Source organism: Mizuhopecten yessoensis, unplaced genomic scaffold (genome assembly GCF_002113885.1).
Source record: "Mizuhopecten yessoensis strain PY_sf001 unplaced genomic scaffold, ASM211388v2 scaffold1029, whole genome shotgun sequence".
Taxonomy (NCBI): Eukaryota; Metazoa; Mollusca; class Bivalvia; order Pectinida; family Pectinidae; genus Mizuhopecten; species Mizuhopecten yessoensis.
This window is the reverse complement of record NW_018403842.1, coordinates 169,477-196,809: the sequence shown is the minus strand read 5'-3', so window position 1 is coordinate 196,809 and position 27,333 is coordinate 169,477. Positions and strand designations below refer to the sequence as shown.

General features: G+C 36.5%; 1 protein-coding gene across 1 annotated transcript; it reads right to left on the bottom strand.

Moving 5' to 3' along the window:
* Positions 1-213: 213 nt before the first annotated feature.
* On the bottom strand, positions 214-26,756 carry LOC110456704 (extensin-3-like). The gene is made up of 2 exons (XM_021507591.1): positions 26,585-26,756; positions 214-1,289 (listed from the first exon to the last, which is right to left on the bottom strand). Exons 1-2 carry the CDS (start codon positions 26,754-26,756, stop codon positions 214-216), a joined length of 1,248 nt encoding a protein of 415 aa, XP_021363266.1.
* Between the last annotated feature and the right edge of the window lie 577 nt (positions 26,757-27,333).

Genomic DNA, 27,333 nt, shown 5'->3' with positions numbered 1-27,333 from the left:
GTGTTTGACGGTCGAGTTATTACTGGTGACTGGTGGGTGACGGTGTTTGACGGCAGAGTTCTGACTGGTGACTGGTGGGTGACGGTGTTTGTCGGTCGAGTTCTTACTGGTGACTGGTGGGTGACGGGGTTTGACGGTCGAGTTCTTACTGGTGACTGGTGGGGGACGGTATGTGACGGTAGAGTTCTGACTGCTGACTGGTTGGTGACGGTGTTAGACGGTAGAGTTCTGACTGGTGACTGGTGGGTGACGGTGTTTGTCGGTCGAGTTCTTACTGGTGACTGGTGGGTGACGGTGGTTGACGGTAGAGTTCTGAATGGTGATTGGTGGGGGACGGTGTTTGACGGTCGAGTTCTTACTGGTGAGTGGTGGGTGACGGTGTTTGACGGTCGAGTTCTTACTGGGGACTGGTGGGTGACGGTATGTGACGGTAGAGTTCTGACTGCTGACTGGGGGGTGACGGTGTTTGACGGTCGAGTTCTTACTGGTGAGTGGTGGGTGACGGTGTTTGACGGTAGAGTTCTGACTGCTGACTGGTGGGTGACGGTGTTTGACGCTCGAGTTCTTACTGGTGACTGGTGGGTGACGGTGTTTGACGGTAGAGTTCTGAATGGTGATTGGTGGGTGACGGTGTTTGACGGCAGAGTTCTGACTGGTGACTGGTGGGTGACGGTGTTTGACGGTCGAGGTCTTACTGGTGACTGGTGGGAGACGGTGTTTGACGGTAGAGTTCTTACTGGTGATTGGTGGGTGACTGTGTTTGACGGTAGAGTTCTTACTGGTAATTGGTGGGTGACGGTGTTTGACGGTAGAGTTCTTACTGGTGATTGGTTGGTGACGGTGTTTGACGGTAGAGTTTTTACGGTTGACTGGTGGGTGACGGTGTTCGACGGTAGAGTTCTGACGGTTGACTGGTGGGTGACGGTGTTTGACGGTAGAGTTCTTACTGGTGACTGGTGGGTGACGGTGTTTGACGATAGAGTTCTTACTGGTGACAAGTGGGTGACGATGTTTGACGGTTAAGTTCTTACTGGTGATTGGTGGGTGACGGTGTGTGACGATAGAGTTCTCACTGGTGACTGGTGGGTGACGGTGTTTGACGGTAGAGTTCTTACTGGTGACTGGTGGGTGACGGTGTGTGACGATAGAGTCCTGACGGTTGACTGGTGGGTGACGGTGTTTGACGGTAGAGTTCTGACGGTTGACTGGTGGGTGACGGTGTTTGATGGTAGAGGTCTTACTGGTGACTGGTGGGTGTCGGTGTTTGACGTTAGAGTCCTGACGGTTGACTGGTGGGTGTCGGTGTTTGACGATAATGTATATAATGTGTGATGTAATTTAACGCCCTGGGACTATTTATATGTTCAGAGTGAAACCACGTGTGTCAGGCATTATCTCTGTTGTGTATGTAACTGATTAAGTTTAAAACAGAACCCAGCTTGTCCGGACAAGAACCCGATTACACAAGACCTGACACGTTAAAAATCCAATACGGTGAAATGCACAAATGAATTTGTTGATAGTTTTTTTCTGTAGGTGATCATTTTGAATAATAGTTTAGTTTCGAAATACATTATATTTAACACTTTTAGGACATTAAGCAAAATAGCAAAATTACCATCGTATCTTTGATTTATAAAAATCAAAGAATTATAAACGCTAGATTAATCTGACTTCCCAAAAGTAACTTTTGTTATTTTATTTTAATTGTAATAAACTTTTCTGTTCTCATTTAATAAAGATATTGAAATTGTAAACTTGTTTTTCTTGATAAGTGGAGAGAAAGTAGAATTTCAAAACGTAAACCTGTTTTTCTTAAATTAAGAATGCCAGTATGAAAAGGATTGGAAATATAGAAATATACTTTCTGTGAATAACGTTATTTTTGCGAAAAAAATCGTTATGAGTGAGGTTATGTAAAAAATGAACATATCTATATATACATATATTGTCTATTCCGATAGCGGTAAAATATGTTTTTGTTATTGTATTTTAATTGTAATCAAGTGGAGAGAAAGCAGAATTTCAAAACTTAAACCTGACTCTCTTAAATTAAGGATTCCGGTATGAAAAGGATTTGAAATAACGTTATTTTTGCGAAAACAATCGTTATGAACGAAGTTATGTAAAAAATGAACATATCTATATATACATATATTGTCTATTTCGATGATACTTAATATAAGCGGTAAAATAAAATTAGAAATCGCATCACCTCACAGATTTACGTGATAATAAATATTTCTCGGAACATCAGTGCAATGCACTATTTACATTCACGTATATTTTAAACTTGAGGCGAAACCATTAACATGTTATGCTTTTATAGAACAAGCAAAAACTAAATATGTGTTAACTTCTAGAAACCGAAGTCCAATCCTGTGTAGGTTTATGGTATTGTTATAAGAGCTAATCCCACGTGATATACAAATTAGGATCCTGATTGGACTGAGATGAAAGCCAAAGACGGAGTATTATTGAACAGGAAAAAAAGACATAGTTTTAAACATACGTAAATCGTGTGCGTGTGATTAATACAAAATATTTCTTATGTGGGTAAGAAAATAGTGTGAGATATTCATGGTATCAAATGACGTAATTTAATTTGCCAACTGTAGCTAAACAAAACTGTCGCAGGAAAGGGGAATGTATAGGATTTATATACACTTGTAGTTCCAGTTTTTGGCAGTGGTACGTGGACCCTTAAATGTGTCTAAGAAGGGTTCCCTCTTATTTTGTGATTCTCCCTACTTCAATGTTCCCCATTAATTAAAACATATCGCTTGGTTCTGTAAATAAAGATACATAACGATGTTGTTCTCTGTCGGTCACTACCATAACACGTAACACGCATTGCAATATATTGTAAAATTGTCGGATGACGATATGACAATTACTTGTGGCTTGTCTGATGAATGATCTATTTTTTTGGGATTCCTAATAAGATTTTCTGATACAAGCAATTAAACTTAACGTCATAACAGTGTCAACTATTACAGTGAATTAGGCGATGGCGTCATACTTTAACAACCATATCTGAGGAGACTGGAGAACATCTTCTACATGACGGATCAACATCTCTGAGGAGACTGGAGAACATCTTCTACATGATGGATAAACATATCTGAGAAAACTAGAGAACATCTTCTACATGACGGATCAACATATCTGAGGAGACTGGAGAACATCTTCTACATGACGGATCAACATATCTGAGGAGACTGGAGAACATCTTCTACATGACGGATCAACATCTCTGAGGAGACTGGAGAACATCTTCTACATGACGGATCAACATCTCTGAGGAGACTGGAGAACATCTTCTACATGACGGATCAACATATCTGAGGAGACTGGAGAACATCTTCTACATGACGGATCAACATATCTGAGGAGACTGGAGAACATCTTCTACATGACGGATCAACATATCTGAGGAGACTGGAGAACATCTTCTACATGACGGATCAACATATCTGAGGAGACTGGAGAACATCTTCTACATGACGGATCAACATATCTGAGGAGACTGGAGAACATCTTCTACATGACGGATCAACATATCTGAGGAGACTGGAGAACATCTTCTACATGACGGATCAACATATCTGAGGAGACTGGAGAACATCTTCTACATGACGGATCAACATATCTGAGGAGACTGGAGAACATCTTCTACATGACGGATCAACATATCTGAGGAGACTGGAGAACATCTTCTACATGACGGATCAACATATCTGAGGAGACTGGAGAACATCTTCTACATGACGGATCAACATATCTGAGGAGACTGGAGAACATCTTCTACATGACGGATCAACATATCTGAGGAGACTGGAGAACATCTTCTACATGACGGATCAACATATCTGAGGAGACTGGAGAACATCTTCTACATGACGGATCAACATATCTGAGAATAAATGAGTGGATACGAATTTTCCGAATTAACGAACAGAAAAGGGGTAGAGAGTAGTGTGTTTCCACCGACGATCGAACTAGCGAAACCCCAGCTTCCCTTTCGACCGCTCTACCAATTAAGTTAAAGGGAAATTCCCTCGGCGTGAAGATAGAAGTTGACCTTAATATTTAGTTGACCTCAATCTTATGTACTATTAAAAGTTGCCACACCACTTCCCTATTTTTAAATGAGTTCGCCCTCGAACACCACAACAACCAGATGCTAACTCCCCATCACCTTAGGGAGGGGTACGGACTACATTTTTAACAGGAAAATGAAGGCAAATGCAAAATTATTTCCTCTAACGCCAAGATTGAATGCAACTGTGATCCCATGTAAAACTTAACCTGCTATACAAAAAAAAAAAAAAATTGATGAAACAAACAAACATGCTGATTTATTACAAGTGAAATGTTAGTTTCCAGATCCGAAAATGAGCTATTACGCAGATCTAATTATCTGGCGTGATTATCAGGAGTTAGTTTTTCAATTGCTGACTTCTTCTCTTGGACAATATGATTGACGTGACAAAATTAACATGATAAAGAAAGTCACACGGCATTAACAAGAATAGGCAGCTATCTATGGGCGATATCGATCGGCCGGCATAGACTTTAAAAACAATATCCATTTAGTAATTATGTATTGATTGGTTTATTTTGTTTATAAGGACGTATCTCCATGTGTGTAAGGTATGCGTGGACGTTTGTATGAGTGCTGCAGGCAGGGTATGTAGATTTAGGTACCTCCTTGTATAGCGCGGACCTGGTTTGGTTTAGTTTGGTTTAATTTTGTTTATCGTCCTATTAACAGCTAAGGTCATTTAAGGACGTGCCTCCATGTGTGTAGTGTAAGCGTGCATGCGTGTGTGTATGCAGGTATATTGGTGTGCTTGCCCTCCTTGTAATAGCGTGGATCTGATGCCGACTTTTTAGTGCTATTTCACTGAAATACCATTCCGAAGGCAACCACCACAGCATTCCACCCGGTCAATTTATACTTATAACAGATGAACCAGTTGTTGCCATTACCCTAAATGCTGAACGTTCATCAGGGAATAACAACTACCATTTTTAAGGTATTTGGTATGTCCTGGCCTTTGGACAGAACCCTTTGCCTTCCTCACATGGGCTGACGCTAAACAGTAGATAGGGTGCAGTCGATTTATTTTGGTCGCCTTTGTGACCCCAAATAGAGGACACCAAAGCAAATTCTCAATTCTGCAGAGGGTTCCCGCATTAGTCGCCTCCTACGATACATGCAGTGGGTAACAACAGGTGTATTCTTTTCCCGCGATCTCCCAGGTGCAAGGGTGGCGCGGACCTGAAGCTGACTTTATAGTGCTATCGCAATGAAACACCATGCTAAAGGTACCCTGCCTATCATTCATCCCAGTCACAACATACTGACAACGGTGTTAATCCTTTGTTTTCATTACCATAAATGTTGAACGCTATATATAAGCAGGAATAACAAATGCCGTTTTTATGGACTTGTGTATGTCCCCGCCTTTCGACTGAACCCAATTGCTTTCCCCGCATGGGCGAACATGTCTTTATAGCCATCTACTGTTAGCGTTACATCTGTTTAATGTGTAGAACATGTAAATATTGATTTAAACATATTTTATTGTCGAAGCAGACAAATGGATGAGAGACAAGTTCTAACAACTTACAAGCTCTTCTCCTATAATACAGCATATGAATTACATTTAAATCACGTGACGTACTATGTACACAGAGATCAATTTACAAAATAATAATATGGTAGATGTATTTTCTTGTCTAAATCAACTTTATCACAAAAAGTAAAGGGGGATTGGAAGAGAAAGTAGAACAAAGACGGGAAAGGAAGTCGGGAGGGAGTAGATTCGGTGCCGATTGTAAAAAGTTCGTTCAGGTAGCATCAAAACGCTTTGTTGTATTCAAAAACGTCTGTACCGATTTTACTATATTGATGTTTGTTTCATAGGAGTAATTGTCACTATTTCCCCACAAAATAATTTCTAGATTAACATCTACATTTAAATCGCGCAATGTATCAAATAAGCAAACTTTGAACATGTAAAGAAGTAGTGATTCGCATCTTCCACACCGTCACCACACAAACAATTTGGGGACCGACAAATTACTACTCTAAATCAATCTGACTGTAAACCACTACAACGATGCCTTATACGGTCATGTAGTACAGAAATATAGCGATTTCTAGTATGCAGATAATCAGGCACAGATGGAGGTACACGAGAAGAGAAACACCGGATTTAATGTCGTTATCTAAATTATTCAATAAATGTAAAGACGACGGAACAAAAGATTTTTTTGTAATTTCAAGACGACAACGGGATGCCTGGTAATTGTTTGTGTTTCTTAACTCCCTGTTTAAATCGCGTATGCTTGGTGGGATTTGGTGTTCTAAGTAAGCTGGGGCACGTTTATAGTGAATATTATAAAAAAATACACAGTTTCTGCTCTTCTCTGTTTAAGTGGTTTCCAGCCAGTTTCTAAATATAATGCCTCGCGTGAAGCAATGGTCGTAAGACCGGAGATGACCCTAGCTGCTTCCAATTGTACTTTTTTCAAGGAGTCGAACAAATGTTCGGGGTAGCCATCCAAAACGCTAGAAGCATATTCGAGCTCAGGTCGAATAAATGATGTATAGAGAGTATTAAGAGTAGATTTACTCACTTTGTTTTTCATTTTTTTTCTAAGCTGTAACTTTTTGAGAAGAAGATTTCATCAATTAGTTTACGTGTTCAGCCCATTTGCAGTTACCACTAAGATTGACCCCTAAATGACGATGCGAGTCAGTGAATTCCATAGATTCTTAGGGACATTTCTCTTCCAGAAAAGGATCGCTTCAGTCTTTGCAGGATTAAATTGCATAAGTCATTGGTCGGACCAGTTCTGAAAATATATTTGATCATGATTCAATGCTTGTTAAATTTCATAAAGATCGGAGGAAGATTTCTGAAGAGATGAATCGTCCGCGAAAAGTCTGACAAAAGTTTCCATGTGATTAGCGAGGTCATTTATATAGAAGAGAAATAACAGGGGCCCCAGTACAGAACCCTGGGGAACTCCTGCTGTAACTGGTTTTAATGATGAGACGCCATTGCCATATATAACAGATTGTTGTCTGTTGCTTAAATAATTTGACACCCAAGATAGCAGTTCACCCCGATGCCATACTGACGAAGTTTAAAAAGTAAACCTCTATGCCAGACTTTGTCAAATGCCTTTGACAAGTCACAAAATACAATACAAGAATAATTTCTTTTTATCGGCAGCAGTGACAATGTTATGGTACAGTTCTATCAAATGGTAAACGGTTGAATGAGCGGGAAGGAACCCAGATTGGTATTCATAAAATACATCATGCAACGTTAAAAATATACTTAAAAACACATCTTTCCATACTTTTTGACAGACCGCTGAGTAAAGAAATAGGTAGATAGTTGGAAGGAAGTTGTGCATCTCCTTTTTCGAATAACGACAAGACATGAAGTTTTTTCCATTCAGAACGGAAAACAGCTTCTCTGATAGATCGATTGAACAACATAGTGAGATGCTGTGAAACTGTTCTGGCTGTAGCCTTCAGCATACGGTGGCTGATCTTATTAGGGCCAACTGCCTTTCTAATATCTAGAATAGATAAAATATCAAAAACTGCATTTGCATGTTTAACAATATTAGTAAGAGAGTTTTGACATTTTCTATGAAAATCAAGTAGAGTGACATTGGATTTATCAGTACATGAAATTGAAGCGAAATAAATATTCAGAACTTCGACTTTATCTTGGTCACTGTATGCCACTTTTGAAAAGCCATTAACCGAGTAATCCAAAGGAGGAAACTTTTTAAAATTTCCAAAAAATCGCGTGGATTTTCATTTTTCGATTTATTGATAAGGGATTCGAGATTACTGAAAAAGTCAGCCTTAGCTTTCTTTTTCATATTATTTAACTTTCTTATGCTCTTATATTTTGACCAATCATCCGGGCGCTTTGTACTTCATACTGTCACGTATACGACAGTGTTTCCGTAAGACAGTATCAAACCAAGGTTTATCCGAGGGGCGAACAATTATAGAATTTGGGATACATGTACTAGCTAGTTCTATGTATTTTGCTGTAAATTTTCTACTGCACAGTCAATAGAAGGTGCATTACAAATCAGGTCTTGCCAGTTTACTGCCATTATCAAATCATTATATTTTAGATTGTCTGCTCTATTGTAGTTTCAAACAAGTCTTTCATAAGATGTCTTGCAACAATAATCAAAAGATAAATTCATAAAAGTAGCTTTGTGATCGCTGATTGTATTATCTACATAAAAAAATCCGCTATCCAAACACTGTATATTGGTAGTAATAAATATATGATCAAGAAGTGTAGCTGTATCGGCAGTTAAACAGGTTATAGTTAGATGTTAAGACCTCTAATTTGCTATTACAACGTTTCAAATCGTCATTAAAATCACCAAGAATAACTACATCAGAACAATAATCGCATACAGTTTCAATCGACCATTCAACATTTTCATAAAATGTATTTCTAGAGTTTGGAGGTCTATAAAATAATCCTATCATAATTCGTCTGTTGTGACACATTACTTCCGCCCAAATACATTCGAGAGAAGCTGGTTTGCGTATGGCTCTGATAGTATCAGAGAAGTTAATAATGACCCCTTCCCATGCGCATTTCTATCTTTACGCATCAATAAAGAGTAGTCGGGAATAGTTAGAGACTCATCTTCAACAGAGTCATCTAGGTACATGTGTCACTGTGAAGCACAGGATATCAAAGTCAATTATAATAGTGTCAAGAAACGAAAATGTATTCTTTATGCTTCTAACGTTTAATTTCAATAGAATTAAATCGAAATGACTAACATTGTAAGGACCAGTTTTTTTTCAATATCTCCACTAAGAAGTAAAATAATTAGTAGAAACGGAAAGTCGGTACTGTAGAATCCCGATGCAAGTAGCGGATAATTCACACAAATAAAGGCGGCATTGGAACATGTCACAATATTGTCTATCAAGACAGATATGACAAATTGAACAATAAAAAGAAAATTCAGTGTGGTTTTGGAGGAAATGATGAACGACTAGTTACTACCATGGAACCTTCCGATGGATACCCTATATGCTTCCAGAGAATTACCCATTTTCGCGTACAAAATGCAAAAAGCACATTAAGTAATAGGCATCTATCACCATACAATCGGCATCGTGAAAAGTAGGGATAGAGGGTAAGGTCATGTAAGTGAGATAAAAAGGCAGCTGATATAGAGGAGTCAAGGACGAAATCGCGTTAGAAGAGATAAAATTCAGAGGGAAGAACAAAAAGTATAGCTTGTATACGTACATATGTAAGGGAAAACAAAATTAAAGATTCGATCGGAGGTTCTTGAAAATAATTAAAGTTAAGAACGAGAACAGATATTTCCAGGCGTATGAAGTTGAATGAGAGATACAAATACATATATATTTACACATTGGTGAACTTTAACAGACTTATGAAATGATTTCATATATAATAACAAGGTTCAATAATACAACATTCAGACCATGATTTATATTAGACAAACGACATATTTAAAACATCTTTAAAAGCACATACATTTTTCTTCAACATGCTCAATGACACTTGTCACAGCACACTATCATTCGCACATGTGTAGGGCAGAGGTTGAACAACCCTATTTACCTTCAAATACAATAGTAATTAAAAACATGCATGTAAAACACGAGCACGTTGTCATATGATAGACCAGAGTGACCTGTCATGTTGACCTCATATGTAAATTTCGGTACTTAAATTTGGTCGATTCGGCATGGATTTAGGGAACATAGGCACAATAATGGTAGCATACAATACTCGATTCCCTACTCATTAGGCGAGTGGACATACATAAATAATTTCCACATGGGTCGGGTCGTTCAGGCTACTACAATACTCCTTCACAAGGGATATTTGGCTCATTGACTCACATGTTGGTGTTTAACTTGTAACACGTACATATGTAAGGTTGGATTTATACTGCTATAATGTATAATATACGCTATAATAACAATCAAAACAAAAAAAACTAAAGAATTGCTCGACATGTTAACTTATAGGGATATGATCGGAGAGGTGTAGAAAGGTTTTTTGTTTCAGCGGAAGAACAAGAACCAGACTGACCTATCGTGTTGACCCTATATGCGAATTTCGGTTATAATGATAGGCGATTCGCTGCATAGATAACGGGAAAACAGGCAGTAAGCGGCTAACAGAACAGCATCGTGTGCCATAGCGCGTAGAATACAATACTCGATTCATACCCGCGATACAATGTAAACGTCCTAAAAGGTCAAAGGGTCAGGTCACATCAGCTCATATTCGTAAGCCAACTCATACCCGTAAATGTTATAAGGAGATGATCGAACATTAATAGAAGGGTTTTCCTCTCTGCGGAGAAACACATGCGCAAAACATAAGCACATGCACATTGCCAAACTGTTTATGCATATGTTTAAGATAAAGAATAGGCAGGAATGGCCTGTCGTGTTGACTCCATATGCAAATTTCCACAGTTACATATCAAATACTCGACACGACTAATTTTTGGGTAAGTGGACATGAATAAAACAGAGAGTAAAATTGATTTCCGTAAAGGTCAACGAGGCAGGTCATTCAGGCCAATGAGTATTAAGTGTATATCTTTTCAATAAATTTATTCGTGAACATAATACATTTTAAGAGCATGTTTGATTGTAATTATTTGTTTGCGAATTTGACAGAACATATCCACGCGCACACAGGTCCTCATGGGCACATTCAAACATACGCATGATAATGAATACAAGAGTTTTAGCACAAGCGCAATGAAGTTAGCATACGAAACATGTATCAGGCATACATGTTTACTTATTACGTTAGTGTTACGTAGTAATTTGACACTATCAGGAATTCCTGACAATTCAAAATAGTTGTTTGATTTAGATTCAAATTTGTAGTCAGGCAAAAGTACGGAAAGGTCCTTCAATGTAGATTCCATAAACTTTCTGTCGTCTGGTGATTCTTTTGCAAGTATCCGTCCGTCACGTGTCCAGAAAGAGTTGATCTTTTTTTCGTGTCTTAGTCTATTGAGTTCGTTCAATACGGTTTGGCGTTTCCTAGTAAGGGATTCTACAATGATTTTATGGTTGTTACCTTTTAGTTTCTGTTTACAAGAAAACACTTCATGGCGGTCAATATATCTAAGAAAACGGACGACGACCAAAACCTTTCCCTCTGAAATAGGGCCCAGAATATGGCATCGTGAAATTGATCTATATTGTACTTTTAGATTCAGATGAGTTTCACATATATCCATCACGGCCTTTAGGGGGTCAAAGGTGTTAGCGTCTTGACCGTTAGGAACAGGTACGTTGAGGAATTTCAAGCACGTACGCCGGGAATACTGCTTATGCTCATCTAAGATAGCAGCATGCTCGTTACGACTGGTCTGAAGCTGTTTAATTTTGTCATGTAACACCTTAATCTCATGGAGTATGATTTGTCTTTCCATGATGGAGAGTTTGTTATAAACTACTGTATCGACCATTTTGTTCACACATTTTTCAATGAAATTGTCAGGTTTTTTCACTATTGACCATGTCGGTGAACACTTTTTTTTAATTTTGGGCTGTACCTTATCAGTCAGAGTTTGGGTTATAATAGAAGCCATCAGCTTACTAACTGGCTCTACTAAAGCTTAAATATGAGGTTGTAAAAAAAAGGGGCTCTGAAGTGTTCGTAACCACATTGGTCACTGTGGGGTGGAAACCTCGTTGGAGACACAAGCTGGCTTCTTAGATATAGATTCTACAGAATTATCTGAAGACAAATCAAATGTTTGTCTTCTGAGGTCCGGTTCCGGTGTCACTGGTGACGAAAATTGACGAGCTTGATCAGAAGTAATATAGTGCTCGCTTACCTGTTGAGACGCGAGTAGCACGTGCGCCTGTGTATGCCCCTCGTTCGAGTTCATTGTTCCAGTTTGAAAACACAATCCTGAAATAACTCACTTTTCCAACAAACCGTTGAAAAGTTCATGTGAAATTCACCACTGCTATGCTTTGGGATTCACAACCATGTGAACATTTGAAGGAAAAATGCCCGGAAATATCAAAATAAAGCAGATTTAGCACTTCCGATTTTAACACCTGTGTTAACTTCGACATCACGTGCCATATATGGATCACATATATTATAATATATATAAGTTTCATGCTTCATAACAACAGTATTGTCCACAATGGGCAATGAATCCGAACAAACAGGTGTTGGGTGAATACATTTGCAGAGAATTGTAAGGGTAAGGCGTCCAATGAAATTCGTTAATTTAAGACATTTTACCTCTTTGCCAACATACAAATATCAAACAAATGCATAACACAAAATAAAAGACGTTGAACAACAACTTTCAAAGTTTGAACAGAATAAGAAGAGGGACCGTTTGCATCACCTTGATGTACACCAAATACATATCCTATTTAATCAGCTGTTTAAAAACCGAACGAAAAAGGGAACATTTTAAGCACATTTCCGCATGCATACCAAGGCTCAAGTGAAAAATCATAAATTTCCGACTAATAGTTTCTGAGAAAAATTAAAATGTCCAAAGACCCATTTGACAAAAGAAGAAAAACATAAGAAGAAAAATGGTGAAGAAGAACACAAACCCAGCCAAACCGATATTCATCAATTGCCTTCTTGATTAATTAACATGTAGGCAATTCTAATCGCAAACGACAAAGGGAATAATCGGTTCAGCGATGTAGTACACTGATGGTAGCACTCGAGGACAGGGCACGTTTTATTATTGTCCATATCCTCCTTTCTTCGTGTTAATTGTCTCTTCCGAGATTCCAATCTGTATTAGTTTGGATAGTTGTAACTCGGAATGAATCCTGATTTATTATTCGAAAACACTTGGGTAATCTGCCGTTATGGTACTGCAACGTTTATGTTCGAGTCTCCTGATGGACATAGACGCCGAGTATCAGATCTGCCAATCACGTGACCCAAACCACAAGGTTCGAAAACGAAGCGTAAATATTTCCAAAGTAAAACCAGGCGTTGTCAAAACGCCATGTCGTACTTTGGAAATACCACGTTCGTTTGAAAGGGGATAGGATTTTGACAGTTTTGTGATGTTTACAACAAATTATTTCATTGTGAAAACATGGAAATGCAATTTGAATAACATTTACTTCCCATCTGAGAAGCTTGGTCGTTGTCATCGTTAATTCGGTGATATATGGCTCATTCTAACATCCACTACGGGGCGGTATTTGATAAACATATTTCCCGTCCCTCTGACAGGCTACAGTATTAGAGTGTTAATTGGACGAAATGTCTCGAAAATTGACAGCGGACTTTACAGACGCAGCACATTGTGGCTTAGTGAGTTGTTTTCAGCGGTTTAAAATCGAGACATTGGGCTTTTGACTCTTGCTTGACAAATGAAACAGACGTGTTCAAAACAAACTTCACATTTATTTTCCATATCAAACTGATAAATCTCATTCTGAATACTGATATATTATATACTCTAAGCTTATATTTTTATCTATTTCTGAATAAATGGCGGATATCTGAATAGGTAGAAATATTTTGTCCTTGGTTTACGACTTTAAATTTACCATTGCATTGAATTCATCACGGAAACGTCAAATTGGACACAAACAATTGTGTGAATTATTTTGGTTCTGCCCATCTAAATGAGTCTTACAAAGGGACAAACAATATCACGAGTTAAAATTGCTCAAGGTAATTTTGCCGCCCGTGAACCCATATGTACAATCATACGTAATACGGACAGACATATTCGTTGTATGGACGGACCTTGCCCCTTAGACATTGCCTTGCGAAATTTCAAGAACGGAAATAAATGTATCAAACACCAATAATTGAGAGAGGACTAACTGGTCTGTTTCCTTGTGTGTTCGCTATTACATGGCATTTTATTTAAATGTCAGCTTCAACGGTTAAAGTCATACAAAGGTTAAACGCTGAAGGACACGTCTTAATTTGTTCAAAACTGCGCGCAGACTTGGGGTACATTTTTACGAGTTCCTGACTAATTTCCTAAAATAATCAATATTCAAGTAATTTCATGTCGCGTGGTGCTATGGAAACAACAGGAATCCTTACCAATAATTACGTTTTAACTGGAAGCATTTTCGAGAATATTTTCTTTTTGAGAATTTTCGTGATAAAAAAAAAAAGAATTTGCAATGAATTCAAAAATATTCGAACGACGACTCCTTCCTATTCAAACGACCTTCTAGCTGTTTATTACTAACAGTGACCTCGCCTGGAAGGTATGTTTTTAAATCAATGCATGTCACACTTAAGGTCATTGGAGTGTATTGATAAACGGAAACAGGAAGTACATCCCTAGTTGAAAATCCAATGTAGGGAGAGAGTATTACAATTTCAGCAAATTCTAATGTTTAATATTAAACTGATGAATATTGTATGTTTATTATTGACAGAACAGTGTCTTCTCTCAATATTAAAGTATTTCAAAGCAATCCAGGCATTAATTCAGGGTGTTTTTTTTTATCAATGAGTCACATGTGTCCTTTTTTCTGTACTTCAGGAAACCGGCTACCTATTTCACTACTGTGAAGTTTTTCAAGAAAGATAACTCTTACCTACAATTACTATGTGTATATGGTTTTATTATAAAATGTCAACTTTTATATCGCGTATAGAGAATTAATTTTACACAATTTCAGCATTGATTGAATTGATATACATTAATGCAATACGTATATATGTCAGTATCATTTTTACTGACATTATTTTGTAAAAATATTGTGTCTTTCATTTTTATTTCAAAATTCACTCCTTTTTACATAAATTTCCATTTAAAATCCTGAAAATTCTGACAACCTATATTTTTTTTGTGGCAGAAAATTTTCTTTACTTTAAAGCATTATAACAACAAAATTTGAAGAAATTCTATTGAGAAATGGTGACACAATCCTAATACCTTAATTCGACATTTGACAAGTTTGAAAATGTTTTGCTCGAAATAAATGAAGTATATGTAACAAACACGGTTTCGTTCTTCATGGACATTTGTTGCATATCTTCAAGTCATTATTCCTTGAATATATTTACATATTATGTATTCAGGACTTTCAAGACATCCAAGACCCTACAAGGAAACAATACAAACCAATTAAAATCTAGTTAAAAAGTGTTACAACATAATCCTATTGACAATACATATGCTTTACATTTATCTAAATTACTTGAAAGTTGGAAACATAAGTTATCATTTACTTAATAATGAAGTATACATTTCATTATACAAATACCAAAATACATTACATTTATTCAATACTTAATAAATCATATATACGTGTCAAATACAGAATTTTACACAATGGGTCAAGGGTCTAAAAATGAAATATTCGAAATAATCGTCAATTTGACATGATGTAGGCTAGCATGGTAACAACTGAAATACAATGAAATATTTATGCACTTAAGATATTAAAATTAACTTCAAATAATGTACCCATCAAAATGATCGATGACGGAAATTCACAAAAAAATGGTAATTCAGGAAAAAATATATTTTATCCAAATCGATGTTATTCTAAATCACATATATAGATATTGTAAAAGACATTCTAGTAACACTTATTGAAATTCCCCGTACTACTCGTCCAGCTCTGACCACTGCGAACATGTCCGCTGTCAAATGTCTAATATGAATGACTTACGCGCCAAACTTACACAAAGACACTGACCATATAAAACCAAAACGAGGCACTTGCATACACACACTTACCTTACACCTACCAGGTACATGCATACCACAGGTAACACACATCACGGGACACGGACAGTACAGGTACACGGACATACACACTCTTACGTTACACCTACCAGGTACATGCATACCACAGGTAACACACATCACGTGACACGGACAGTACAGGTACACGGACATACACACTCTTACGTTACACCTACCAGGTACATACATACCACAGGTAACATACATCACGAGACACGGACAGTACAGGTACACGGGCATACACACTCTTACCTTACACCTCCCAGGTACATGCATCCCACAAGTAACATACATCACGTGACACGGACAGTACAGGTACACGGACATACCCAGCACATTGACAATACAGTACGAATACATTGCAAATATTATCCCGGTGTCATAAATACAAGTACACGGAAAATATGACCATGTGTTCCGGAAGGGCAAGCGTCTTCTGCTTCATCGACGGCAACTTTCATGTATAACTAGGTCCAATCCAAGTACGGCAACAATACAACGTGTCGATAGCCTTCACCAACCTTCTTCTTTGAAAACCATGTGTTGTAAGATTTGTTTCCGCTAGCTGAATTAGTAATGGGAGGAGGTTATAGAATTAAACTAAACAATTAATATTTCCCTGATAATCTTTTTGAAACCCAATGAAAACATTATATATTGAATATTATACATGAACATCTTTTAAAAATGATAAATACATAATAGAAAAAAATTGAATAATAAACATTTGTCCAAAACTAAAAATATTATAAATACCCAATATACTTACCACTTTGAAACAGTATATATACATTATTATAGATCTAGAAAATACAAAATGTATAAAACGTACAAGTTCTTTCTAACAATGGGAAATATCGAAATTACCGAAATCAAAGCTAAGGGTACATCATTTCACTTAATCCAACTCAGGTTCAGCAGTCCTCTTGATCATTATGATCCTTTCGATGGATTTCTCAAAACACATTGGCATCCATTGAATTTACCTCCAGTCTACAGCTTTTCCGAAAACCGGAAGCAAGGACGCCAGAACACTGCTTGTAACGAGGCACTGTCATCAATATTGTTAAGATGACGATTTCAAAATTCTAGGCATGATCGAGACCGCCCTTCCTGACTGATTTCTGAATAACTGAGCTGTCAGATGTTCTCTTAAGCGTACTTTACTGCAATGTATCGAACGCTCTTTGAATTTTTCACATGTAACAAAGAGGACAACTCAAAGATAACTCCAGCATAAATATTACGTAATTCAATTTTAAAGACAATTCAGACAGATTTTGACGTGCATGCTCTAAGTGAAAAAAACCGGGTCATGAATATTTTTAAAGGAAATGTTCCAGATGTATTGTCAAATTTTCGCAATCTTTGTAAGAGAGTGACATCTTGTCGACGGAGCAATTATGGTACAAAAGGGGTTTGTTCTACTTGTACCGTTTGTTCATCGATGAGCTATATTCTATATCTATGAAAGAATGTATTTCGCACATAATTATAGTCCAAAGTGGTACGAATGAAATTCTAAAAGAAAGAACAAAATGATAAATAAAAAGAAAACAAAACGGAGACGGAACAAGGTGATCCGGAAGGTTGACATTTTATTTTCTTGTCCCACATATAGTGAACAGATTCATATATATTATATTCAACAAGCATTGTCTTGACAGGTAGGGAAAAAATAAATACTAATTTGCAAGCAAGGACGAGAAAAGGACGAACAAGCGAAGAAAATGAAAGATACATTTTTTTATCGTAAGGCAAAAACATACAGTTTAAATTCAACCTCTAATGACGAACTTCTATCAAATATAAAGTAGATAATTAACAGGCAAAGGAACACTGGGTATTATGCTCATACCAACACGAAAGGAAACGGCAAGATAAAGAAATAGCATATTCGTGTCATGAAAACATTGGCCATTGATACATATGTATCTGTCGAAAAATATATTAACAAAGGAGATTGATCATTTCTTTCAAATACGCTGATTTGCAAGCTTTGTTTTTGGACTACCGTTGTAAGACAGATCGTAGTTTGTTTTCTTTCGCGACCTCTGTTGTTCCTTTGATACTCATCTCTTTCTCTTCAGATTGTTTTTGCAATTTACATAAAACAATCCTAATTGGATTTGATTGAACTTTTAAACACGCAAATGCTTGCATTTGTAACATCATCCTGACGGACAACTAATTTTCGCTTTTATATTTTTAGCTCACCTGCCCGAAGGGCAAGTGAGATTATGCCTACTTCTTCACAACAACCTAAAGGCCCAGGGTACTGATATTGGGTCAGTAGCATGCTGGGATGAAGGGCTACCAAGTTTGTTCAAATGAATGACCTTGACCCACTTTCAAAGTCACAGGGGTCAAATGTGTTAAAATCTTCAAACGACTTCTTCTCAATATTTACCAAAAGTCCCAGGGTACTGATATTGGGCATGTAGCATTCTAGAATTAAGGGCTTCCAAGTTTGTTCAAACGAATGGCCTTGATCCACTTTCAAGGTCACAGGGGTCAAATGTGTTAAAATCTTCAAACGACTTCTTCTCAACAACCAAAAGGTCCAGGGTCCTGTTATTGGGCCTGTAGCATGCTGGGATAAAGGGCTACCAAGTTTGTTCATATGAATGACCTTGACCCAATTTCAAGGTCACATGGGTCAAATGTGTTAAAATCTTCAAACGACTTCTTCTCAACAACCAAACGGCCCAGGGTACCGATATTGGGCATGTATAATGCTGGGATGAAGAGCTACTAAGTTTGTTCATTTGAATGAATTTGACCCACTTTCAAGGTCACAGTGGTCAAATGTGTTAAAATCTTCAAACGACTTCTTCTCAACAACCAAAAGGCCCACGGTACCGATATTCGGCATGTAGCATGCTGGGATGAAGAGCTACCAAGTTTGTTCATATGAATGAATTTGACCCACTTTCAAGGTCACAGTGGTCAAATGTGTTAAAATCTTCAAACGACTTCTTCTCAACAACCAAAAGGCCCACGGTACCGATATTCGGCATGTAGCATGCTGGGATGAAGAGCTACCAAGTTTGTTCAAATGAATGACCTTGACATTTAATCAAGGTCACAGGAGTCAATTTTATGTAAAACCTTCTAACGACTTCTTCTCAATAAGCAAAAGGCCAAGGATAACGATAGTTGGCCATTAACATGCTTGGATTAATGACTACCACCTTCGCCCATATTCAAGGTCACAGTGGTCAATATATGTTTAAATATTTAAATGACTTGTTCTGTATTACCAAAAGGTCCAGGGTACTGATATTTTCCCAAAAGCATGTTGGCCGGAAGACTATAAACTATGTTCAACCCAATGTCCCTGTTCGACATGCAAGGTATTATGTTTAAAACTTTTAATAGGTTCTTATGAATCAAACACTGATATTCTGCCTGTAGCTGTATTTTAGTCCACTTTTAAACTTATAAGTGTGAGATTAACACTAGGTAAGCGATTTAGGGCCATTGTGCCTCTTGTTTCAAATGTGATCTTTCCTTTTAAATTTTTTTCAAGTTTCAAACATTTCTGAAAATGTGTGAACTTATAGATTTTCTATTTCACCAGTATTTGAAAAATGTGTAATGTATAAACACCTACTGCAGACTTCACAAGATGCAAGGCAAAACACCGTCTTCGAATACTTTTGTCAGTTTGTTGAGACATATGAGTGATATCAAAATGTTTGTAAAAATGTCAAAAGATATTTGAAAGACGCAAAACTTTAACATGTGAACGTGACAAGAGATTAAGACACATAAGTTCCTTGCGTTTGTCAAGTTGCCATCATTTTGCTTCAATATATACTACTGATAAAAAAAATGCTTATTTCCTTATCATTTTCATGTGCTAATTGACATTTAAAATATTGTTTTCCTTTAAAATTAAGACGTGGGCAAATGTTTAACCACATTTTTTTGTGAAAGCATTGGTTGCTTAATACTACTTGATTAAATGCAAAATTATTATTTTGAATTTGACATGCTATAAAAAAATATCAAATTATATTAACAAACTGTTAATAATTGCTCCTCGCACTTTAAGCTACAATACGAAACACGTGTACTCGGCTTGCTGTTACATATTCATTGCTGCGGTCGATCGGTGTAATGAGACAGACGTTTGATAAATTAGATATACATAAACATGTTATACCTATCTCAACGTTTGAAATTGATTAAATTTGCCAATACTTTATCATCAGACAGGGGAAAAAATTACCAAAACACTTTCCCGCGAAATTTTCCGTCTTATTCGTGATTCGTAATCAATAAAATAACACCTTTGCGATAACATGAAATGAAGCAAATACGTAATAATCAACACTTGTTATTCTGAATGTACCCAACGATGCAATATAAAAAAACAACTTCAATAAGATAACAACAGGAACGGAAAAAACAGTGAAACAAAACAAAAAGACAAAATTCTTCACAGAATAAAGTCGAAAACAGATGCTGTGAAAGTGTCTCTGTGTTACACGCCACATCCGCCTAATCCAGAAAAGTATACCTGTCGACCGACAACAATCTAAGGCGTGGAGATCATGTATTTGATCGTGGCAGGTGCTAAAATCTTTTAGTTGGATACAAATCAATACTTTTGATTGAAGCATCTCTTGTCAAGAAACCAATTCTACGATTGGCCAAAAAGATTTTGATATCCAGGAAATCATTGTAGATAGAATAACAGCTTAATAAGCAAGGCGAGTGTGTTGTTACAAGACATTTGGTAATGTAGTTACCGTGATTGTCGTTCTGGTTCAAATACAAAATGTAACATATTCAACTGACAATTATAGTTTTTAAGGATGCGTAAAATAGTTCCACTGTACCTCTTTCATACTAACAATAACCTCCCGGTTATTTTGTTTTAAACATAGCTGAAGGTGGACGTGAACATCAAACTATCGCTTCCCAGGTCGCTCATTTGGTAAACGCGATTCTATTGTAATAGGATGGCCTTGGAAGAAAATCCTCGCTGTGGGATTTTGCCTTCACTGTAGTCTGTATTTTCAGCTTTATGTTTTTCACAAAGGTTCCAAAGGGTATGTTTTTTGTATGAATAATTTATTAAAGTTATTGCTTTGCCGTATAATGGTTTCCTAAATAAATAGGTTTTTTGCAGTGGCACGAGTAACCTTAAAGGCCAAGTCCTTGGCAGTAAGTCTTAATGTAAGGTGCCAGATAAGCATCTCATATCTCCTCTTCGAAATCCATTATACGCTGTCTTATGTGTAAGAATACAAAACCAGTTTGGCAAGACAATGGGTCACGTATTCAGATCGATTCTTTTGGCTAAGTTGGAACAAAATTCGTTCAAAGTGTATTTAGTTCTTATCTTCAGAAAAAATGATAGTGTAACCGGCGTGTCGTGTCATGGTACACCGAACCTGTAACATCATTGTATGAGAACGGTAATATAAGGATGTCTGTCCCATTTCACTGTGGTCTTTTACGTACATACAATAGCCTCACTTTGATTATAAGTTTTAGATATGCCTTTAGCAGAGTTGGACCAGGACTCTTCGGTTGACAACGTAGCTCAGTCGATATGAGCGATAGTATACAACAATCCGAAGTCCAGGTCTCCAATCCCGGTCTAGCCCCGCTTACAATTGTACACACAGAACATTGTGCTTGACCTTATTTCATTTATTTCATCTTTATTACTTTTTCATAAAAGTTACAGAATGTATAGTTTCATGCAGGAAAATAGTTTCAATGCGTACATCAACAGAGGGTTCGCAAAAGTATTAAAGACATAATAGATATAATAAGGATATCTATGAAAGACATAGAGGTATCTTTAACTTTAAAAGCGTTATCTTTAAATGAAATATATAGATATTTAATTGTAATACAGATACCTATAAAATAATAATACGGATATCTCTTTAGTGTATTTAACGTTAGAAAGGCTTGCCATAGCACACCGTAGAAATCAAACGTTTCTGTACATGTGCCATTCCTTTACGTAAACTCTTCACCAATGTCATGAGCGGTGACGACTGTACGGCATTGTTTCGCTGTTCGATGCGACTTATTTCGACCACAGAGACCAACATTCATCTACCATCCCCATCGCAACTCTTTTCATCAGTCCTTTTCCAGTTTTTCTGCATATTCCATTAAGACCGGGTGAGGTGTCTTGGTTCGACGTTTCACGTGTCCAAGATGTGAAATTTCACTGTTATAGGACTTAGTTTAAACAATATTTATTGAAGAATAAGGTAGTACAATATGTCAAAAGTATGCAAGAGGATTTGGTAACAAGCTTAGAGCTTATGTAAAACCATCTCCTAATTAGCGATGGGCATTTATATATACAGTAGAGTGATCGTGGTTAAACAATGATGTTGCTGTCCGAGTACTGATCCGGTTTCTCATAAGTATATACAAATGTAAACGTACAACAATAGTGATATAATATACAAGTAATAACATATAGAAGTATAAAAGGTAAACCTCGTAAAGGTACATTGTAAGTACATTGTATTTTACGTAAGTATAAACGGCTAATCCTAGTAAAGGTGATTACATTGTAATCACGTAAGTACATTGTAATATTTGACTGAGCATATATAATTGATGTTTACATACAACACATAAATAAGGAATTAATCCCGTGTTTAGTAAGAACATAAATATACAAGGGCAGTTACATGTTTAAGTACAGTAAGACATTTATAGAGTATAGGTAAAGACCAAGGTAGATTTATCTCATGCATCAAAATTACATAGTATAACATACAATCACACAGGACTTGCCCCTTTCAAGTTCAAGTTCAAGTTCAAGATATTTTATTAAGTATTTCAAGGCCAACTAGCCCATAGTACAATTTGCACAGTACATAATAACCATATTCACACAATTTTTACATCAAAAACAATTTCTGCAAAGTACCTTATAACGTACAATTTACTAATATATAGCACTGACTTCCGATTTAATAATACTAAATTTGTGATGTCACAGATATAATATAATTTGATCTTGCTTCAAAAGCTAAATATACAAATTTAGCAACATTTCTTAATTTATCTTCATTTCCAGTTATTAACATATATTTTGCTTCAACATAGTTTTCCAATGCACACATTTGTCTTATATGTTCATATAATGGACAGTGTAATAAAAAATGATATTCATCTTCAATGAGTCTTGTATTGTTTGTATATAAACAGTAATTACATAATCTTTCTTCCCTTGGAATTTTTAGTTCACGACCTTTTTCAATAAATAATTCATGACTGGATACACGCAGCCTGGTTAGAGCAATTTTATGAGACTTATTTGTAATACAATATAAGTATCGTTCGGGTTCAATTAAAGTTTTGACATCCGAGTAAAAATTCAGTTTATTAGAGTTATTTATTCCAAAATCCCATTCTTGCATACAAGTGTCTTTTACTCTTTGGGTAAACAGTCTCATAAAACTATTTACATCGCCAACTTCATGATATATCCATACATAATGAAATCCATATTTGTACAATAGATCTCTAATATTTGTAGCCCAAGTTACTCTTCCAGCATTGTGTAAATTTACTAACATATCATAGCACCTTCGTGGATATCTAGAGGAGTCCATACTTAAAATATTAAACCAATACTTTATACACTTTTTATAATAAACAACACACATGGGATGTCTCCCTAATTCACCCAGAACAGCCAAGTTTGAAGTTGATTGCTTTACTCTCAATAGTCTTTTAACAAACTTTGTTTGTACAATTTCTATGCCGGGACTGTAACAATAGCCCCATATTTCAGCACCATATGTTATTACAGGAGTTACCATATGATCAAAAAGATACAATGCCTGCGAACATCCTAAATCATAAGTATTTATGAATCTAAATAAAGTAAACAAAGCTTTCTCTGCTGAAATAACAAGTGCTTCCTTAGTTTTATTCCACTTAAGAAAACAAGTAAAGTACATACCAAGGTATTTGTACATTTGTACCACTTCTATTCTTTCTCTGTTGAAAAACCATTTTTCATTTTTCTTCAAAATTCCTCCTCGTCTAAAAACCATTACCTTAGTTTTGGTAAGATTTACCATCATACCATACATTTTACAAAAGGATTCAATAATTCCTATTTGTTTTTGTAAATTTACAACAGTATCCGCCATGTTTGCCATATCATCAGCAAATAGTAACTGCATGACATTGGGTAATTCAGCATCTACAAAAATTCCTTGGCAGTTTGCTTCATTCATTTGTTCTATAACCTCATTTAAAAATATTACAAACAGGAAGGGACTTAACATACAGCCCTGTTTCGTTCCGACATTACACTCAAAATATTGAGACAATCCATCTGTTGTGTTAATACACGACTTCATATTTGAATACATAGATTTCAATATCTTAATCACTTTATGACTAACATTGTTTTTTATTAAGGTATATAGTAGAAGTGGGTGCTGTACACAGTCAAAAGCTTTGGAGAAATCAACAAAAATACAATACATCCTACCTTTCTTTTTACTGAGATATTTCTGCACCAAAGCTTGTAAAGAAAAACAGTGATCCATGGTTGAATATCCAGTTCTATAACCAGCCTGTTCCTCGTGAAATTTTTGTTCTATTTCTGCCCAGAAAATTAAACGATTATTTAAAATTTTTGTAAATATTTTCCCCATAACATTTAAGAGCGAAATACCTCTGTAATTGTCTGGTAAATTTACATCACCCTTTTTGTGAATAGGATGTATAATTGCCTTACACCAGTCAATAGGGAAAACCCCACACTCCAATATTTTGTTAAACAAACCACAGAGACACTTAAGTACATCATCAGTTCCATATTTAAAAAGTTCAATCACTAAACCATCTTCACCAGGAGCTTTATTTAATTTGAATTGGTGAATGGCTCTCTTTATTTCTTCTAGTTCTATGTCAGTATCTAGTAATTCGTTGTAAGTATGAGTTTCTGCACTGAAATGTTCATCTAATGTGTCATGTACATTTTGCATAAAAGTTTCTTCCACAGTAAATTTTGCTGAATTTAATAAGTTTTTAAAGTAATTAAACCACTGTCCTCCTGTTATTGAGTTATTATTATTTGTACTCTTAAAGCTTTTTAGCTTTTTCCACATATCATTTGGGTCCTTTAGAGAAAGCACTTCCTCCGCTTGGTTATTTTTGACCCGTGTCTGTTTTACTTTGCACACTCCCTTGAATCTTTTCTTCGCACTTTGGTACCGTCGTAGATCATCATCCAAGTTGGACCTCCTAAATACATTTAATAGTTCATATTTCTCTTTTTTCAAATATTCACACTCATTTTCCCACCATTTCGGTTGAGTATTAAGTCTGTAAGTTTTTCTCTGCATACATTTGGCAGCATGAGATACAATTTCACATAATGTTGTCGTTGCACTATTTATATTATTACGTAGGTTCTCCCAAAATTTGGAAAAGAATTCCTTAGAAAGCTCACTTTCTAGATTTATAACAAATTTATCCTTACATGCCTCATTCCATTTAAAACGCTTTCTTTCCGTAAATGAATGATCAATATGTTGTGCATCAATTAAAGAGCTACCTACACTCCACACTAACGGAAAGTGGTCTGATATGTCCCACGTTTCCACTATCATATTTGAAATATTTTCAAAAATATATGATGAAACAATTACATAGTCAATTACACTTTTCCCAAGATGGGATATAAATGTATACTCTCCAGAGTTATCTCCCATTGTACGTCCATTTAAAATATGAGTATCTAACTTATTACATAACTCAATAAGCGATTTACCATAAGTATTTGTGTTTAAATCCTTAGATAATCTTATCTTGCTAAATGTAATATCTTCTACATTTTCTCCCAAAGGGAGATATTTCTCACTTTCTCCAAAATCTTGCATTTCACCAGTTCTTGCATTAAAATCACCACACAATATAATCTGTACATCATCTTCTATATTATCTAGTATATCAATTATTTCTTCTTCAAGGATTGCTATACCATTTTGTTCTTTTTCTGTATAAAAACTTGAACCACTTGGAGGTATATATACTGAACATACCAGTACATCTTTTTCAAATCCAAACATTTCCTTGTCAAAAAGTATACTTACACACATCTTATATTTATCATGAACAGACTTAATAAATTTGTCCATGGATTTTTTAATAAATACGCTTATACCATGTGGAGTAGCTCCATACTTGGATTTCTTTTCACCATAGTTACAAAAAATATTAAATTGAGCAAAAATACCCTCACAATCTTCCTTGCAATTTGCCCATGTTTCACATAAGGAGATATAATCAAAGTTCATCAACTTATTTACAATATCAGTTCTGATTCTCAAATTGTTCAATCCACTAATGTTCCAAGAACAAAATTTTAGTTCTTTGTGGTGCCGCGTAGTTATACTTTGGCTACGGCCATCCCGTCATCCTCCAAAACTTGAGTTCCCGTCATTTTGTCTGCGATCGGTTACAAGATATACTTCGCTTACACAGGTGTCATATTTATAAATATTTCTCCCAGCTGTAACTTTATCATAATTTAAAAACACTTTCTTTCCAGGATTTTCAGTCTTTATGCTGGGTATCGCGTCCAGTAGTTCCTTTCTAATATTTCTCAGTTCCTGGCTGTAGTCTTCCGAAACCCTAGTTTTCCCTTTATAACCACTGTCTTTCGATAGTTTTTCTTTCACCGCGTTTTTTACCCTCTGTTTATGTTTCCACCTTCCGAACTTTACTATTATTCCTCTTGCCTTACTATTTGGTCCTACTTTCTTCCTTCCCAGTCTGTGTGCCCGTTCTATCTCTATTTCTCTATCATCACCAGCATCCTCTAGACCTAGCGTTTCAACCATACAATCGCGCACTTTCTTTTCACATTTTTCCCAGGTCTCAAACTCATCGTCCTCATCCAGGCCCCAAAAAATCATGTTATCTCTCCGACCCTGGTCTTCTTACCCTCTAACTTTTGTTCTAAGATCGTCATTTTCCCATCTTAGATTGTCCATCTCAACTTTTAAGCTGTCTCTTGTTTCATGTATCTCCTGTTGTAACATTTTTGTAGAGTCGGCTATTTGTTTCGACAGTCTCTCAAACATTTCACCTACGTTTGTAGTCTCCCTGTCCCGATCCCGATCTCCAGATCTCAAGGTCATATCGCCACCTTCTGACCCTAGCCTGGTCTGTCTTCTGTCCTGGTCGGCCCTATGTTGTTGACCTCTGCTTTGTCCACCCCGAGAATGTGGTCCTGGATTTGTCTCTACCCCCGCCATCACCAGCAACATCGCCACAAAAATCACCACATTTCTCCGCCATCTTGCTTTCACGTGCACACACGAGCCCCACACACCGGCCACCCGCGATTTCCTCCATTGGTTCGGCTGGGAGTTGCAGCCAATTCTGGACCTCCACGTTGCAATGTCAACTCCCATTTTTCTATTTGCGGTCCTCACACCTCACTCCAGCTGTTTACTTTCCTTTCTACCGCCTTTCCCTTCCTCACCTAAC

Bases quoted from the DNA above. Each gene is read 5' to 3' on its own strand.
- LOC110456704 (XM_021507591.1), bottom strand. From the start codon at position 26,756: ATGATTTTTTGGGGCCTGGATGAGGACGATGAGTTTGAGACCTGGGAA. The intron at 1,290-26,584 runs GTAAGGCAAGAG...GACACCCACCAG, and splicing joins GAAGAAAGTAGGACCAAATA to TCAACCGTCAGGACTCTAAC.